Source organism: Brachyhypopomus gauderio, chromosome 18 (assembly GCF_052324685.1).
Source record: "Brachyhypopomus gauderio isolate BG-103 chromosome 18, BGAUD_0.2, whole genome shotgun sequence".
NCBI lineage: Eukaryota > Metazoa > Chordata > Actinopteri > Gymnotiformes > Hypopomidae > Brachyhypopomus > Brachyhypopomus gauderio.
This window is the reverse complement of record NC_135228.1, coordinates 1,331,480-1,350,973: the sequence shown is the minus strand read 5'-3', so window position 1 is coordinate 1,350,973 and position 19,494 is coordinate 1,331,480. Positions and strand designations below refer to the sequence as shown.

Here is a 19,494-nt window from a genome sequence, read left to right as displayed (position 1 = left end):
TTGGATTAGTTATAAAATTTTTAGCCATTAAGGTTAATTGCAGTTTATGGTGATTCAAAGGCATCACTAACTGGAAAAAGACAGCCTTGGAAGACTGTCCTAGAAGACTGTCCTAGAAGAAGGAATATTTTCAGTGGGTGTTTTTTTTTTCTCTCCCCTCCCCTCAAATCTGTGTGTTTGATAAACTGATGTATTTTCTTCATAATCACTACACTGTGAAAGGTCAAATCACCACAAACAAAGCTGCACTCAAGTCAAGCTTTATTAAGAAGTATTTGATGATGTTCCCATCAGTTGTGTTACAGGAGACATTGGCTTTGGGCATTTTGTAAAAGATGAATCAGGTTTCCAAGAGACCTGGTTAGCCTGGGCATAACCAGCCGTGAGTGATTAGTGGGACGGCATGTCTTGGGAACGATGATGGTTGAGCGGTGTGGCTTGGAGGGAGGGAGGTGTGTCCAGGGGACCATTGAGGTCGACGGGTGTGTGCTCTTTAGAGGGCATGTCCTGGGGGTGAAGGTGGTCGAAGGTGTTGGCCTGGTGGGAGGGCGTGTCCTGGGGGTGACGGTGGTCGAAGGTGTTGGCCTGGTGGGAGGGCGTGTCCTGGGGGTGAAGGTGGTCGAAGGTGTTGGCCTGGTGGGAGGGCGTGTCCTGGGGCAGTGGAGTTCGAGAAGGAGTTCCCTGCGTGCCATTTTCAGCGGGTCTCATCACTGCCAGACTTGGCTGTGGATTTATCCTCTCCTCCTACAGAACAGGAGACACTTAAGAGTTCATTTGGTTGAAAATACTGAATATAAGGATGTTCTGGGTGTACTAATAAAATAACTGTCTTTTCTGTGGTCTTGAAAACACAGAAATAGTGCGATGTTGAAGGTATGTGGTTTGTATTATGTGAATAGCCCTGTGGCCTTGGACATAATGCATGGTGTGGCCCTCACTGTCTTAAATCTTGTTTGCCTAAAAAAATGGTTTATTATAATATGGTTATTCAACTTTATTAACCTTCATCCATCGCTGAACTGCTTTGAAATGCATCATACCCGGAAAACCCTTCAGTGTTGCTTCTCTGCAGTAACCTCACCTGCCGTGCCCTCGCTGACCACAATTCCAAGCCTCTTCTCCTCTCCTTCCAGTAGCTTCCTGTAGGTGGCGATCTCTGCGTCCAGCTTCAGTTTGATGTGCAGCAGCTCCTGGTAGTCGGCCAGGTACTTCGCCATCTCCACCTTGGTCTCGCACAGCTGACTCTCTAGCTGGGCAATGATGCCCTCCAGGCCACCCACCTTCTCCAGGTGGGCCAGCTCCATGTCCTCCAGCTGCTGCTCCAGGGAGGCGTTGCGAGCCCGCAGGCCATCGATCTGGTTCTGCAGGTCTGTCACCTGGTTGCGGAAGGTGGAGATCTCCTCCTTCATGGTCTTCATCTGGCCCTCGTGCTTGCTGGCGTGCTCCTTGAGAGTGTCAAATTTGCCCTTGTACCACTTCTCGGCCTCCTGCACGTTGCGGGCGGCCACCGCCTCAATCTCTGCTCGCATCTTGCGCAGGTAGGCCGCCAGGTCGGGCCGGTCCGAGTCGAGCTCCACGGTCACCTTTGACTCCTCGATCTGCTTGAGGAGGTCGGCCACCTCCTCGTCATGGAGCTTCTTGAGGAACTCTATTTCGGCTACCAGCTGCTCGACCTGCTTCTCCAGGTCAGCCTTCTGAAGCGTGGCGTTGTCCACGTCCTGACGGAACTCGCGCAGGATTGACTCTGCCTCCTCTGTAGAAAGACACAACACTCTTCTCTTATTCTCTTATTACAGTTCTCCACAGTTAAAATGATTAACCAGCCGCAATTGAGATGGAGGACCCTTCTTTTGTGTTTATGCCTTGGTGTGTTTCAGCACCTCAGAGTTATTAGTTCTCCAAATCATTTACATAATTTACCTAAACATTCAAGGGAAGTAAGTTGCCCTCAAACAGAATGTTCAGTTTGGATAGGGTAGCAGGAATTGCTGACACATTATGGTTTAATGAATCCCACCTGTCTTGTATCCAACCGTTGTTTTTTTGTCCCTTTCTGTGTAAACCTTAATCAAGCATGCTTTACGAAACTCATGGTGACATAGCTGATGCTAATCATAACCAACTCCCAAATGCTTGCCCTAATGCCATTCGTAACCAGCCTCAGTAAGAGAGCCGTAACGGCACTGATCTACACTGAGACTGCTGTACTCGCGCTCACCTTTAAGCGCCAGCTCCTCATCCAGCTTCAGCCTCCACATCTCCACCTCCTCCTCCAGGTATCCCCTCTCGATGTCCGCTCGGCCCTTCTCGGCGGTTAGCGCCTCGATCAGATCCCTCACCTCCTTAAACTTTGCCTCATACTCTTCGCTCAGTCCGGACGGTCCACCTTTGAAGCGGCCCTGCAGGACCTCCAGCTCTGCTCGGAGGGCGGCGTTCCTCTGCTCCAGGGCCTGGACCTTCTCGATGTATCCGGCAAAGCGCACATTCAGCACCTGCATCTCCTCCTTCTCGTTGGCGTGGATCTGGTGGAGCTCTGTGCCCAGCTCCACGGCCTGGCCCTGGAAGCCGGCGCGGCCGCGGGTGTGAGACAGGCCACGGCTTCGCGATGGGGATGGGCTCTGCACGCGCATTCTGCTGGAACCACACACAGTCAGGGTCTTCTGGGAGTAGGAACTTCCTCTCATCGTGTTGCTGTTGTTTCTGGGAGGCGGCGTTGCGGTCCTTGGTGCTCTGGATCTAATTCCACCTAACAGGGAGACGTCTGCTGGCTCACTTCAGAGGAAGCTGGTCGAATATGAACTGCTGGAGGCCGAGGGGGGTTCGAGGGCTTTTATCAGGCCACCAAGAATGTGGCAGGGCCCCTTGAAAGTTTCAAACGCTTTTGCCACATTATAAATGCGGACCATGACTCGGTGGCCGAAGCCTGTGCTTGGAGACGCCCGGTTAGTTAACGTAACATTTGTTAGGGAGGCGTGCGGAGCCCTGGCAGGTCATCACACCCACGCGACACATAGTGCAGTCAGCGTGTGCACTTGCTATTTTCCACTCTCTCATCACACTGAGTGCAGGAGGGGTGGTTTGGGGCTGTCCGCAGAAGAACTGTGTGCTGGGGCCTTAGTAATGTTTGCCTCTAGCAGGATTCTGCTAGGCAGAGCATAAGTGTCCTACCCCTTATGAACAGGGAGGCTTGAGCAGGTGTGAGTGGGGGGGATGAATGCAGGTGATAAAGGGTGAGTAGGGATAAATGGGTGCATGAAGATGGGCGGGGCTAGTCAGGGCACACGGGGTAAGACGTGATGAGTTGGGGGAGCGTTATGACTTCCATGGAAATCTCCCTCACGGAAACTAGCCGTCTTCAGGCGTAACCTCCATAGTCCAAAAACAAAGGGGTGGTTTGCAGGGAAGTGCATTCTTCTGCAGCTCTACAGGGCTGATCTGAAATGCCGCTAGACCTGTTCACTTTCTCTATTCAGATACAGTTTATTTTACAACGAACCAATTTAACCTCCTATTGGAACTCCTAGCAATTATCACCTGTATATACAGTTATATGCTAAAATATCACCATTTGTCTAAAAGCCACGAATCAAGCTGTGGGGCATCAAAGTAAGCGTTCAGCTGTTCCATCGCTGAGGCTGTTTTAACGCAACAGGTTTTTGAGTTTTTATAGATGGAAATGGGGTGTAGTCTGCTAACCAGAAGTTGTAAACCTGGTCCAGTCTTTTTTGTCAATCTCTCTCTGGACCAAAGCATATATTCATGTCTTGTTTAAGGCTCAGGTTCTCACGGTTGTCTTATGTTCTCTTATGTAAGGCACATTTCATCAGTCTTGATTTTGTCATTAAGCCTCTGCTTCTCATGGTTATGACTCTGGTTTTGAAGGTTAGACTCGTTTTTGTGTTTATTCCTCTGCTTCTCATTGTTAAGGCTCATGTTCTGTTTAATGCTCAGGTTCTCATGGTTAAGGCTCATGTTCTTGTGTTTAATGCTCAGGTTCTCATGGTTAAGGCTCATGTTCTTGTGTTTAATGCTCAGGTTCTCATGGTTAAGGCTCATGTTCTTGTGTTTAATGCTCAGGTTCTCATGGTTAAGGCTCATGTTCTTATGTTTAATGCTCAGGTTCTCATGGTTAAGGCTCATGTTCTTGTGTTTAATGCTCAGGTTCTCATGGTTAAGGCTCATGTTCTTATGTTTAATGCTCAGGTTCTCATGGATAAGGCTCATGTTCTTGTGTTTAATGCTCAGGTTCTCATGGTTAAGGCTCATGTTCTTATGTTTAATGCTCAGGTTCTCATGGATAAGGCTCATGTTCTTGTGTTTAATGCTCAGGTTCTCATGGTTAAGGCTCATGTTCTTGTGTTTAATGCTCAGGTTCTCATGGTTAAGGCTCATGTTCTTGTGTTTAATGCTCAGGTTCTCATGGTTAAGGCTCATGTTCTTGTGTTTAATGCTCAGGTTCTCATGGTTAAGGCTCATGTTCTTGTGTTTAATGCTCAGGTTCTCATGGTTAAGGCTCATGTTCTTGTGTTTAATGCTCAGGTTCTCATGGTTAAGGCTCATGTTCTTGTGTTTAATGCTCAGGTTCTCATGGTTAAGGCTCATGTTTTTGTGTTTAATGCTCAGGTTCTCATGGTTAAGGCTCATGTTCTTGTGTTTAATGCTCAGGTTCTCATGGTTAAGGCTCATGTTCTTGTGTTTAATGCTCAGGTTCTCATGGTTAAGGCTCATGTTCTTGTGTTTAATGCTCAGGTTCTCATGGTTAAGGCTCATGTTCTTGTGTTTAATGCTCAGGTTCTCATGGTTAAGGCTCATGTTCTTGTGTTTAATGCTCAGGTTCTCATGGATAAGGCTCATGTTCTTGTGTTTAATGCTCAGGTTCTCATGGATAAGGCTCATGTTCTTATGTTTAATGCTCAGGTTCTCATGGATAAGGCTCATGTTCTTGTGTTTAATGCTCAGGTTCTCATGGTTAAGGCTCATGTTCTTGTGTTTAATGCTCAGGTTCTCATGGTTAAGGCTCATGTTCTTGTGTTTAATGCTCAGGTTCTCATGGTTAAAGCTCATGTTCTTGTGTTTAATGCTCAGGTTCTCATGGTTAAGGCTCATGTTCTTGTGTTTAATGCTCAGGTTCTCATGGTTAAGGCTCATGTTCTTGTGTTTAATGCTCAGGTTCTCATGGTTAAGGCTCATGTTCTTGTGTTTAATGCTCAGGTTCTCATGGTTAAGGCTCATGTTCTTGTGTTTAATGCTCAGGTTCTCATGGTTAAGGCTCATGTTCTTGTGTTTAATGCTCAGGTTCTCATGGTTAAGGCTCATGTTCTTGTGTTTAATGCTCAGGTTCTCATGGTTAAGGCTCATGTTCTTGTGTTTAATGCTCAGGTTCTCATGGTTAAGGCTCATGTTCTTGTGTTTAATGCTCAGGTTCTCATGGTTAAGGCTCATGTTCTTGTGTTTAATGCTCAGGTTCTCATGGTTAAGGCTCATGTTCTTGTGGTTCTCTCAGGTTTAATTTCTAAAGCAGTCCATGGACGCAGGGGAAACAGCAGACGTACCACGAGCCATTGGTCAAAGTATTTTACTTTTACACCTATGTACAGTATCTCTAAGGGCACTACCTCATTGTGAGCTGCTGTTATTAACAGTGATCTGTCATGTTGTGGTGAGGGCTGGACTCTGGCTGGCTTGGTAGGCTAAAGCCCTCCTCAACACAGTCACCCCAGGCTGCGCTGATGTAGTGTGGTCCGAGCTCTCAGGCATATGCTAATTGACCCCCGGGTCTCTGCTGTCACTGCTGTCATGGAGACAACCCTGCACCCACACCCCTTTTACCATTAGCTTGTAGTGGTGCTGGGGCTCTAACTGCACACCTGTCTGTCAAACTGGGGATTCAGAACTGGATCATTTACAGCCTCCGGGTGGGGACACAGCTGGTTGAATAATTCATTTCCTAGAAGTCATCATTCTTTTCTCCTTTTATGGTGTAGATGTGTTTGACATGTTTCAATACGCTTCTGTTAAGTAGTAATGATCATTAATGATGCATTGTACATTATGAAAGTCAATAATGCGGATCTGGTGTAATAGAAAAGTCTCCACCTACGACGGATGGGAGCTGGAAGGAGACTGAATTTGATTGGTGCTTGGGCCCCTCCGGCAACAGGGCGTTATGGTAACAATGTTCTCACACCACTGGAGAACTACAGGTGTCAGGAAGTCAAGACATCAGTTTCCATGGAGTTTAATGGCTGTAAGTGGAATAGCCAAAGTGTTATTTCTAAAAGAAGCAGTAAGCATAAGCATAACCTCCCCTCAAATATAGATCTCTATATAAATGCTTTGCGTGTTTGGGTGTGAAAGAGAGATATTTTGTTCCTGTAGAGACATGGTTATATCATTTGAAGATCAATAAGCTTTTTTTTCAATTTGTGATTTATTAACCACATCACATGCCCATGTGGACACTATATGGTTCATTCGGTATAGTTGTTATTTCATATACACAGTAAAAACATAGAAAATAGAAACACAGAAAGACATCTTCAGTACTGAATTCCACTGGTTTAGCATGTGACAGATAATGCGCAAAAATAGTATATTTAAGATTCATATGGCAGTATCATATTTGCTATAGAGATCATAAATAATAATATATCTTTAAATATTATGGCAGTATATATAGACAGATTTACATCAAAAGCACAGAAAACAGAGTCCAGGCAACAGACGTTCCTCAGAGCAAAGAGGAAGACATGGCAGAACCCTGTTGATTAACGAGGACACACGTGTATTTCTCTCTCTGGCATGAGAACTCGACAGACAACGACACCGAGGCAGAGGACGGGAAACATGGTTCAGCGGGTGTGCGTCTCACGGACGATCAGACCATCCCAGCTTCTATTCCGAGTCCTGAAAATACACAACAGTGTCACAAAATGGCAGACTCCCGAGTCATTCTACACTTCTACAAACAGCTGAAGTAAATTAATACTGTGTAGGTTCATAGGCTGGTTAATACTATAGACTGTAAATATAATGGACAGTATTTACACCGTTGACTCCCAATGTGAATTTGTGAAACCACAAAGATGGCTGTCATGGGAGCTGCCATCTTGGATGAGATTGTGCAGAAGAAACTAGGTGGGACAGTATCTTGGCCCTGACCCTGATCACATTAGCTAAGGTATGCCCACCACTATGCACTACTGATGGGAATTCTGGCTTTTTGAAGGGAGCCGGATCTCTTGGCTCTGTTCCTTTAAAAAAAAAATTTTCTTTTTGTTTGTTTTTTAGGCAGCAATTAATGAAGATTTTGCTACCTTGCCTTAAATGTAGGCCTTATTCAAACTATTCAAACAAAATTTTTTCAAAAGAATTCAAATTGACAAGTATATTTTAATAACAATAGTTAAACAAAAATAATTTTCAAGCATTAGAAAAAACTAGAAAGACAATTTAGTAAAATTTACTAAATTACATTTCCTAGCACTGATCATTTGCTGAACGTTCTCTGTAGCGCTTTCTCGCATGCACGTACTCACTCTTTGCGTGTTGAGGAGGGTGATACTGATAGTATAGTGTTTTTGGATTTTAATTTAAACAATAAACAGCTCTCGCTGTAACTGATTTCAACAACTGATGCGAAGTGCAATGGGTGAATTACAGCTGATATGAACTATGCAGAGATAAACACACAAACTATTTAATTTAAACGGTTCCCAGAGGTGCAACTCATTTTGTTTTGTTCATTTTAAAGAGCCGTTCATTAGAATCAGATCATACACGAACGACCAATCACTACTATGAACAGGGTCACGCAAACTTAACCAGAGGGTCTGTTAGAACTAAGCTAGCTAGACATCTACTGCTGAACATATATATTGTTTCACTTAAAAGACAATAAAGCTATTAGCTAACAAAGGCAAATATAACAGGGTTTAAAAGTCAAATGACATGTAGTTTGATGAAGTTTAATTTCAAGCATTTCAACTCCATTTCGTCCAATTCGCTAAAGTATCTAGTTTGCTAAAGTGAGGGGATTTAAAGTTAGCTAACTAGTTTGCAAACTGAACCACTTACAGAAGCTACTTTACTGGTGCAACAACTTACTGAAGAACATGACACTGTTCATTTACACATGGAGGGTTCACTGTTCACCAGCTTTCACTTTGTCATCCAGCCCACTTATATATACGGTTTATGGTTACCTGTTTACAATGACATCAGTGTGAGAGGTGACTTTCCTACACTCCTGTAAACTCTAGCCCTGTTACATTGAGATGAGTGTATGAGGGGGCTCCCTTACTCTGTATACTGTAACGGGCCCTGTTACATTGAGATGAGTGTATGAGGGGGCTCCCCTACTCTGTAAACTGTAACCGACCCTCCATAGGCCTGCAGCTCAACAGTACTATCTGGTGTTATGTTCTGTTGCCTCCGTGAGAGGGGCGTTGATTTTGTATGGTATATTGTGAGGTATTTTGTGTGTGTGTGTGTGGTGTAGTCCTAGCATGTGTGTGAATGGGAGACTGCAGGACTGTTTGTTTACTTGTGCACAGCTGTAGAGGGCTGTGTGTGTTTGCTGTTTACCTGCACTCAGCTGTAGGGGACTCTCTCTCTCTCTCTCTCTGTGTGTGTGTGTTAGAGTGCGTGCGTGCGTGCATGTGTTTACCTGTGCACAGCTGTAGGGACTCTCTCTCTCTCTCTCTATGTGTGTGTGTGTGTGTGTGCGTGTGCTTACCTGTGCACAACTGTACTCTGAATCCTGCAGATCGGCATTCTCCACAGGCAGCTTCTTTACTTCATCATCCTACACACACACACACACACACACACACACACACACACAGACCCAACAGTCAGTGTCATGTTCATACAAATAAAATGGGTGGAAAACTAATATTTTCAGAAACAAAAAGCCTGTTGCACTATGGAAAGAAGTGAAAGACATTTGGTATTACTTTGAATTAAGGCTTATCTTGCATTATTAAATATCAACAAACATTACTCTGACTTTACTTTTAAATTTTCCTGATGCACTGAAATGCATTTTTGTGTACACGAAATCAAACAAAGGTTAACCCAAACCCACAAAGCACAGGGTGTAAGCTGTCATAGAAAGTGATAGAAGAAAAGAGTGGAGTGTGTGTGTGTGTGCGTGCGTGTGTGCGTGCGCATATACGGATGTGGATCCATATCAGTGTAGTGTGTGTATTTGTGTAAGTATGTGATGAAAGATTTGTCTGATCAATAGGAGGAATGGAATCTGTCTACATGCACATGCATACCTCCTCACTCTGCACAGTTTGTGACCGTTTGTCTGTATATTTACAGTTGTGATCAAATTTATTCAACCCCCACTGAAATAAAGTGTTTTGGCCAGTTTGACATTGATTTTGATCATTTCAGTCATCTTATTTACAATTATATCAAAGAGGCACTTATAAATTAGACAAACATAACATAATATTTATGATGGAATAACCACAAATGTCTTTACTGTGCTCACATCATTATCAGTTTTATTCAACCCCCTAGTGACATTATTTTTTAGTACTTAGTACAACATCCTTTTCCAGTTATGACAGCTTTCAAGCGTGAAGCATAGCTTGACACAAGTGTCTTGCAGCGACCTATGGGTATCTTAGCCCATTCTTCATGGGCAAAAGCCTCCAGTTCAGTCACATTCTTAGGCTTGCGCACTGCAACTGCCTTCTTTAGGTCCCACCAGAGGTTCTCAATTGGATTTAAGTCTGGTGATTGCGATGGCCACTCTAGAATGTTCCAGCCTTTCATGTTCAACCATGCTCTAGTGGACTTGGATGTGTGCTTCGGATCATTGTCCTGTTGGAAGGTCCAACGTCTCCCAAGCCGCAGGTTTGTGACTGACTCCATCACATTTTCCTCCAAGATCTCCTGGTACTGAAGGGAATTCATGGTACCCTGCACACGTTGAAGCTTTCCTGTACCATTAGAAGCAAAACAGCCCCAAAGCATACTTGACCCCCCGCCATGCTTCACAGTAGGCAAGGTGTTCTTTTGTTCATACGCCTGGTTCTTCCTTCTCCAAACATAGCGCTGGTCCATTGTCCCAAACAGTTCTAATTTAGTTTCATCTGACCACAGTACACTGTCCCAAAACCTTTGTGGCTTGTCCACATGACTTTTGGCATACTGCAGTCGACTTTTCTTGTTCTTTGGAGTCAGCAAGGGGGTGCGTCTGGGCGTTCTGGCATGGAGGTCTTCGTTATGCAGTGCGCGCCTTATTGTCTGAGCTGAAACTTCAGTGCCCACATCTGACAGGTCTTTTTTCAGTTCCTTAGCAGTCACGCGGGGATTTTTCTCCACATTACGCTTCAGGTAGCGCACAGCAGTCGCGGTCAGGATCTTCTTTCTGCCACGACCAGGTAACGTTTCCACTGTGCCCTTTAACTTGAACTTGCGAATGATACTTCCGATAGTGTCTCTTGGAATATTTAACAACTTCGCAATCTTTTTATATCCATTGCCATTCTTGTGAAGAGCAATAACCTCTTCTCTTGTCTTCTGGGACCATTCTCTTGCCTTCACCATGCTTGGAAACACACCAGTAGATGTCTAGAAGGAGCTGAGTATCACAGTCCTTTTAAATCTGCCTAATTGGTGCTTATCATGCTTGATTGCTGCTCGTTGACATCCACAGATGTTTTCAAAACCTGATGGAAAACACTGGAATGAACCTCTGTTCTTAGGAGTGGTAGTCGTAAAGGGGTTGAATAATTGTGTCAATGAAGAAATCACAAAAAGGCCATTTAATACTTTATGACAAAAAAAATTGATGCTATCTTAGTTGCATTTAGTTCTTTAACAAGTCCTTGTAAGATTTCATTATGAACACAATTACAAATGTGCACTGAATTCCATAAAACCCTTCGCAGCATTGGGGGTTGAATAAATTTGATCACAACTGTATGTATGCTTGTGTTTACATCTATGTGTAATGTGTATGATTTTGTCCGTTTATATGTTTGTTTGTATTTAAGTGTGTGTTGCCCATGTCTCTGGTTTCTGTGTTTAGCTCCTCTCACTCTTCCTCCATCTGTCTGCATCATCTAGCCAGACATGCTCTCACTCCCACAATGCATCACTCTGCCACGCTCCACACTGCCCCCTCCTGGACTGAGTCCCAGCGAACCTCTCTGCCTTCACACCTATCTTTACACCCCTCCCCCGTCTTTAAACCATCCTCCATACTGACTTTCTACAGACAGTATTAACTAATCCACTCATCGCAACAGGCATTTTCAGGCCAGCCTGTGCTTCTGGAGAGCCTTCCAAAGATAACATTAGTAGGCCTGCCTTAGTGACACAGACAATATGGGCGGAGCTGTAGACATGGGCGGAGGCGTGGCTATAGGCTTGCAGGACCCCAAAGTCATTAACGGTCCCTCTCCCTCCACCATACTCTGACAGTTCCATCCTTCTCTCACTCGTCCAAATTAATGGTGTGGATAGATGAAAAGACAGGACATTCAGCCTCTCCTACTGGTGTTTGGAGTGTGTGTGTGTGTGTGTGTCTTATACATTACACATTGGGTCATTGATCGAGACCCTTGTATCTCAGCTTGTTTAATTTAATCACAGTTAGTAATGAAAAGGTGTTTGTGAGTGTGTATGTTTGCAGTGAAAAGATGTTTGTGTGTGTATGTAATGAGAAGCTGTGTGTGTGTGTGTGTGTGTGTGTGTGTGTATGTAATGAGAAGTTGTGTGTGTGTGGGTGTGTATGTGATGAGAAGCTGCTTGTGTGTGTGTGTGTGTGTGTGTGTGTGTGTGTGATGAGAAGCTGTTTGTGTGTGTGTGTGTGTGTGTGTGTGTGAGTGATGAGAAGCTGTTTGTGTGTGTGTGTGTGTGTGTGAGGAGAAGCTGTGTGTGTGTGTGTGTGTGTGTGTGTGTGTGTGTGTGTGTGTGAGTGATGAGAAGCTGTTTGTGTGTGTGTGTGTGTGTGTGTGTGTGTGATGAGAAGCTGTTTGTGTGTGTGTGTGTGTGTGTGTGTGTGTGTGTGTGTGTGTGTGTGTGAGTGATGAGAAGCTGTTTGTGTGTGTGTGTGTGTGTGTGTGTGTGTGTGTGTGCGTGCGTGCGTGTGAGTGATGAGAAGCTGTTTGTGTGTGTGTGTGTGTGTGTGAGTGATGAGAAGCTGTTTGTGTGTGTGTGTGTGTGTGTGTGTGTGTGATGAGAAGCTGTTTGTGTTGGGCTTTTTCCTCTGTCCGACTCTAAAGGAAATGACCCGTTTGTTGCCGCTGCTCTGACAGCAGTCTGTAACGATGAAGCTTTTGATAATCACAGGCCAAGTGCTCAAGCTCTCTCCACTGTAACTCCTTCAGCTTCTCATTAATCACCTTGGCTAACGAGTGGGTAAACAGGTAAACAGATTAATGAGTGTTAGCAGGCCTGATGGGCAGGATGAATCACCCCGCAGTTAGCCTCAGAACACCACCACTCCACTTTGACTTCCTCCTCCCCGCCTCCACCTCTTCTCTCATCCACTCTCCGCTCCACCCTTTCCTTCCTGTATCTCCCCTCTCTCTCTCCTCACTTCTCCTCTTCTCTCTCTCCTCTTCTCACTCTCCTCTCCTCTCGTTTCTCGCCTGTGAAGCCAATAACAAACCGCCACCCATGGAGCTTTCTTTTTTGACGATCAGCATTACCATGGCAACCCTGGCCCGCACTGGAGCCATCTCAGGGAGTGGGTGATTCATGGCTCGTGTTTGATCCTCGCAGCGTCATGTATGCCTGCTAAATGTCCAGTATGTGTGTGTGTGTCTGTGAGTGTGTGTGTGTGTGAGTGCACACGCATGTGTGTGTGAATGAGTGCTTTAGTATCATTCTAACACAGTCTGTGGGTGTTCTCTGCCTACTAGATAAAATGGGTAACTTCAACCTTTAAAAGTATTACTACATGGTAACTGGGGAAGAGTGGTATGTAGTAAGCAGACCTGTAAGCGTCTACTGTCTACTGTATTGTACTGTGCTGTGAAATCCTTCCCAGCTTACACTAATAGAACGCTTGAGGAGGAATTATCATCACTCATCATTCTTACAATTACTCTGCATACAGGATTCGCAACTCAGGTAGCAGACAAACTTGTAGAAAGAGACAGAAGACATTCTAACCTCGACCCTAGAGACTTCGAATGAGGGGCAGGCAGGAATTTAGAATGGGGTAGGAGCGGCTTTAGAATGAGGGGGAGGCGGGCTTTGGAATAAGGGGGCGGGACCAGAGATTATCTCCTTGCTGTAATCATCACAAGAGAATGAGTGACACTGAGTAATTCGTGAAGGCCTATGACATATTCTGAAGGCCAGTGAAGTAGCGTAATGTGTGAGCGGAAAAGCAGCCGTGCTGTTCAGAGTAACGTCTCAACGCTCATTTACACAGACTGCAGAAATGAATCACAGTACCACGCAGTGATGTGGCACCTGAGTGCGATTAATGGCGGAGAGGAGTGGTGGGTCACGTGACAAGGCCCCGCCCACCAGGCCTACAATACCCCGCCCACCAGGCCCACCACACCCCTCAGTCCTCACTTCTAGTGGTTCTCTCACCGGTTTGGGAGTGTCTCTCTTCACAAGGCCTGTCGCTGCTGCGATGTTGCCCGCCCCCTCCACAGTCTTTTGAGCCACTGTTGTGACGCCTGTTACCATGGCGCCACTCACCTGGGATACGCCCGAGACCGTTTTTTCTGCAACTGGCAAAGACGTAAAGACATACAGATAAAAAATTTGCAGCTAATAATGGGTTAGTGAGTTCAACAAACGCCAAAATATTTTTTTTGTAACTTTTGTATAAGAAATGTTATTTGAGTTTATGAGCAATTACTATGCGTTACTTGAGCACTAATCTCACAGATAAACACTGTTTCAGCATGTAGTAAAAAGCTGCATATGGCATCGAAGCCAAGTTGTTACGTCATAACCACGACTAGCGTGAGCTGTTATGCTGTCAGAACTACAGCCGGCTTTGGAGAGTTACTGCTTGGGCATGCAAGAACCTACGCCCGCCAAACTTTAACCACAGCCTGATCTCCTTTGGCCCTTTCCAACAAGACCAACCCTGATGCTCGAGAACCATCTGACTGTGTTCTCTCAAGGGGAGTTTTATTCCCAGACTGACCAAAAATATTTATTTTATTACATCAGCGGTTGCTGGTGATTACATCAGAGAAGCCACTGGCATTCTTAGAACTGTATAAAAATGGAATCTGCTGTGTTTTTGTTGCTTGTCAGCTAGTCAAGCTATATTCATTGTATATCTCATTTGAAATCCCAACTCTGGCGTCACCACTAGGTCCTAAGAGACTTTAACCCAACTCCAGTTCAACTATGGCAGTGCACCTGCTACAGCACATTTACATGTCCTGAGTTTCCCCCAATCCTCCCCAGCCAATCACCTCCAGCCAGTTATCTCCAGCCAATCATCCTCAGCCAAAATTCCACAATTGTTCCCAGCCGACTGTCCCCAGCCAGTTGTCTCCAGTACGTCATCTGCAGCCAATAGTCTCCAGCGAGTCATTCCCATACAACAGTCTACAGACAACTGTTCCCATCTGATCATCCCCAGTCAGTTGTCTCCAGCCAATCATCCCTAGCCAGATGTTTGCAGCTAATCATCCCTAACCAGTCGTCTCCAGCCAATCATCTCTAACTAGTCTTCTTCAGCCAATTGTCCCCAGCCAATAGCCTAAAGCCAATCGGCTACAGCCAATAATTCCCTGCCAATAGTCTCCAGCCAATCATCCCCAGTTAACAGTTCCCATGTTCCCAGCCAAAACTCTCCAGCCCACCTGAGGTGTTCACATGAGACACAGGCATTTAAGTTTGGCCTGTATCCTGTGCCCCTGAGGGTTCAGTAGTCCACTAACACAGCTGGTGGACCCCAAGAGTTGTTCTCATCAAGGCACTCACCCAGAACATCAGTTATTCTGAAAACACTCCACCATCTAAGTGGTCAGCCAATAGCCTCCAGGTTCCACTCTGACATGAGCAGATTAACACTGCACTCTGGATGTTCCACAGTGACAATGACAGATTAACACTGCACTCTGGATGTTCCACAGTGACAATAACAGATTAACACTGCACTCTGGATGTTCCACAGTGACAATAACAGATTAACACTGCACTCTGGAGGTTCCACAGTGACAATAACAGATTAACACTGCACTCTGGAGGTTCCACAGTGACATGAGCAGATTAAAACTGCACTCTGGAGGTTCCACAGTGACATGAGGAGATTAGCACTGCACACCAGTGGTTCCACAGAGCAGATTACTGTATGGGAAACTATTAATGTATTGTAATAGTGCTTATAAAATCAGCATACATAAAATTAATCATGATCATGATAAGGAAAAAGTGCAATCTGTTGTCTTTTGGATCTGTTGAGATTTGAAGGTGAGTGTATATTGCACATGGGCTGATTTAGGCAAAGCTGCTTACTTCACATCTATACAGCACCTATACATATAATAAGAGCACAAGACCTCTAGAGCATAACAGCTATAGATTTAATCAGCTGCAGAGTTTATCACCTGTAGAATACAACAGAGAAAAATGTACAGAGAAAAATACAAAGCGTAACACCTGTAGAGCATAACACTTGTAGTAATATCTATTTTGGTATTGACAATGCAGGCACTATGTGGGACTTTCTCTGTACATCTATACCATATTAATTTGTAATTGATATCAATACATACTCACCGGCTACTTTATTAGGTACACCTGTCCAATTGCTCATAACGCAAATGTCAAATCAGCCGGTAACATGGCAGCAACTCAATGCATTTAGGCATGTACACATGGCCAAGACGATCTGCTGCAGTTCAAACTGAGTATCAGAATGGGGAAGAAAGGTGATTTAAGTGACTTTGAACGTGGCATGGTTGTTGGTGCCAGAAGAGCTGGTCTGAATATTTCAGAAACTGCTGATCTACTGGGATTTCCATGTACAACCATCTCTAGGGTTTACAGAAAATTGTCAGAAAAGAGAAAATATTCAGTGAGCGGCAGTTCTGTGGGTGCAAATGCCTTGTTAATGCTAGAGGTCAGAGGAGAATGGCCAGACTGGTTTGAGCTGACAGAAAGGCAACAGTAACTCAAATAACCAGTTGTTACAACAGAGGCATGCAGAAGAGCATCTCTGAATGCACAACACATCAAACCTTGAGGCGGTTGGGCTACAGCAGCAGAAGACACACCGGGTGCCACTCCTGTCAGCTAAGAACAGGAAACTGAGGCTACAATTCACACAGGCTCACCAAAATTGGACAATAGAAATGGGAAAACATTGCCTGGTCTTATGAGTTTCCATTTCGGATGGTAGGGTCAGAATTTGGCATCAACAACATGGATCCATGGTCTCTACAGTCACCAGATCTCAATCCAATAGAGTACCTTTGGGATGTGATGGAATGGGAGATTCGCACCATGGATGTGCAGCCGACAAATCTGCAGCAACTGTGTGATGCTGTCATGTCAATATGGACCAGACTCTCTGAGGAATGTTTCCTGTACCTTGCTGAATCTGCCACGAAGGATTAAGGCACTTCTGAAGGCAAAAGGGGCTCCAACCCGGTACTAGAAAGGTGTACCTAATAAAATGGCTGGTGAGTGTATATTGCATATACTCCAATTTTACTTCACTAAGTCCACCTGGAGATGAGCAGAGTGAATACAGAGCTGCATTCACTGTCAGTGAATCCAAGGTGACAGCTACTCGAGCAGCTCAGAGCAGAATCTTGTCCTTACAAGGGAATGCTTGTATCTTTTATAAATCCAGCTATGAAATTGTACAACAAAGACATGGTTGTACATGGTAAATGTACAACAAAGACTCAGTCCCCTAATGCGCTCTTCCCCTAACATGCTGTTCAACAAAGATTCAGTCCCCTAACAACCTATTGCCATTTGGACTATAATTTTCATGTTACAAGCCAAATCTCCTGTTAGCTAAGTTACGTTGCCATATTGTCTATTGTGATTTTCACCTCAATTCACCATCCACATTTTCCCATCTGTGCAGTGAGAACACACACTAGTGATCACTAGGGGGCCGTAGTGCACACATGACCGGAGCGGTGGGCAGCCCTAACCCGGCAGTCATGACTTACAGCCTGGGAATCAAACCCACAACCCACTAGGCCATGACTGCCCCAAGCTAGACACTTGAACTTGTGTAGGGAAACCTGTAAATTAAATCCTGTAAAATGATCTATTGCAAAATGAACCAGTGAAGAAAATGGTGGAAGGATGCCCATGATCAGACGGACGTTGGTTTCTTTTACACATCTGCTCTTCGTGGTGTCTTCATTCCCTCTTCCTCATCATCATCATCACGTCATAACATCACTGGTCCCTTTGCTTCCTTCCACACTCTTCGTTTGGTCAAACACCTTTTGTTCTTCCTCCGTTTTTGTCTCACTCCATCCTAATTTATCCATGCTTGTTCCTCCTCCACCATCATTTTATTGTGATGATCTCCTGCCTTGAGTTGCCAGCAGATGTCTGGAGCATGTCTGACTTTCCTTATAATGTTAAACATGCAGTTTGCAGAAAGACCAGGATCTCTGGTGCATTAACTCCTGGGCGTAGAATTTCCAGTGTAGCATAGTGTCACTATTAAGTCTTTTGGTTAATCTGCAGATTATTAAAAGCACTATTTCTGATTTTACCTGTGAGCTCATACATTCTGGGCTTTGTCAATTATATCATATGTTTACTTTTTACGTATCAATATTAGCAGCTGTATGAACAGAATTTTACTGTAGAATTTAACTGCTGTAGTTTAAATATGGTATCAGAGGGTTTGTGTAATATAATATTAAAGGTTTTACCTGTTGTGACGCCGTCCCTGGTTTTCGTTCCTGTGGATTTAAGGAATCGTGTTAAGTTGTGCAAAATTCAAAAGGAACAATTTCTTAGCAGTAGGCTATTTCAGGTACGAAAAGCTATAGGTCTTAAGCGAACTTAAGCGAACAGTAGGAGTGTCCTGGACGTAAATGCGTTTAACTGACGTGACCTGACAGCTGTTTTCGATATTTCTCACAACTTGATTTTGATGGAGTTCGTTCATTGCGTTTGAACAGAGGCTACGACCCCAGCACAGCCTCTGTAAGTTATCGCCTTCTGCGGTCGGAGTAGTTGTCAAAAGACTCACCAACATAAAGGACCCCATCTTTAGTCATGCCTGCGGCGCCCGACACGCCTTGCTTGGTCTTCTCCGCTGCCATAGCTACTCCGTCCTTGGCTTTTGACAGTCCCTTCATCAGCACGTCCATGATGGGCACTAACGGTCTCGTGGTTACTGTGGGGTAGGCACAGCACGCGCAGCTGAATCTTTAGAAGTTCTCGAGCGATCTGCGCGTGCGACCTGCACACGGCTGCACACTTTTGACTCTTCGCGTACAGTAATAGAAATACTGTACTGGAAGGTGTAAAAGTGTCGTGTCTTCGAATGATAATTGTTTGCATTTGCGTTGATTACGATTTAAGTGTCTTTATCGTATACGTGAAATCCATAGCAGTGTATAAGGTACTTAAAATAGCCAAGCTTTGTGTTTGTTTAGATTTTTTTGTAAGATTTAAAATATAAAGGAACTAAACTGTAAATTCAAAGAGAAATTCTGCAACTAATCGTTGACACTGAGACCTGTGGATTGTGGACCCACCTGTTTCTTACGACGCTTTTCTTGAATTCGAGTAACAATCTGTACAAAAGAAAAACTAAACAATTACATTCCCCCGTGCAAATCCGAAAAGGGTTTTTTATGAAATATCAATTAGTTTTGCTGACCAGCTTTGGAAACGGTTTCTGCCTTTGAATATGCAAGGACGAGATAGCGCGTGTACTCAATGGTCCTGATGCTGTCGATGACTGAGACTGGTGCTCTCTCTCTCTCTCTCTCTCTCTCTCTCTCTCTCTCTCTCTCTCTCTATGTCTTTCTCTTTTCGCGCGCACACACTCGTACGCACGCTCACAGTGATGCTCCCCAACCCCCGCAGCACGTGTCCGCCCAGGACTCCGTTGTTAACTCACCTTGCACACTTACCATCAGTACGTACGGCCGTCAACTCCCACTTAGAGCCAGATGGTTAAAATAAGAGCTGCTTATCATTCCTTAAAGAACAATGCCAGAATGATTAATGTATCAGACATCGGCAGAATAAGAATTTCTGTCAGCTGGTCGATTGAGATTCATTTTAAATTATTATGCCCATTTGGATTTGAATGCACGTTATTATGATTCCTTTAAAATGGAATAAAGCATTTAATTGAGTATCGATTCTGTTGTAGTTTATTATAATAGTAATGGAACATTTTAGTGAGTGTCTACAATATAATATTTTATCATTTAGGATTTCTCTGTTTTATAGCAGAACAATTCAGTGAAGTTGTCCTACACAGAGGACATTTCCAACACAACAGTGTTGCAAGACACAATACGATAATGATCTTAGCAA

At 44.4% G+C, this 19,494-nt stretch overlaps 2 protein-coding genes across 2 annotated transcripts; both read right to left on the bottom strand.

The window, feature by feature from the left end:
* Window positions 1-250: 250 nt before the first annotated feature.
* On the bottom strand, window positions 251-2,830 carry vimr1 (vimentin-related 1). The gene is made up of 3 exons (XM_076979712.1): window positions 2,219-2,830; window positions 1,082-1,753; window positions 251-744 (listed from the first exon to the last, which is right to left on the bottom strand). The coding sequence occupies exons 1-3, from the start codon at window positions 2,682-2,684 to the stop codon at window positions 695-697; spliced, it is 1,188 nt and encodes a 395-aa protein (XP_076835827.1). The 5' UTR covers window positions 2,685-2,830; the 3' UTR covers window positions 251-694.
* A 3,582-nt stretch (window positions 2,831-6,412) lies between these two features.
* LOC143481631 (uncharacterized) lies at window positions 6,413-18,946 on the bottom strand. The gene is made up of 7 exons (XM_076979713.1): window positions 18,827-18,946; window positions 18,702-18,740; window positions 18,191-18,337; window positions 17,868-17,897; window positions 13,579-13,721; window positions 8,738-8,806; window positions 6,413-6,906 (listed from the first exon to the last, which is right to left on the bottom strand). Exons 3-7 carry the CDS (start codon window positions 18,309-18,311, stop codon window positions 6,895-6,897), a joined length of 375 nt encoding a protein of 124 aa, XP_076835828.1. The 5' UTR covers window positions 18,312-18,337; window positions 18,702-18,740; window positions 18,827-18,946; the 3' UTR covers window positions 6,413-6,894.
* Window positions 18,947-19,494: the final 548 nt, after the last annotated feature.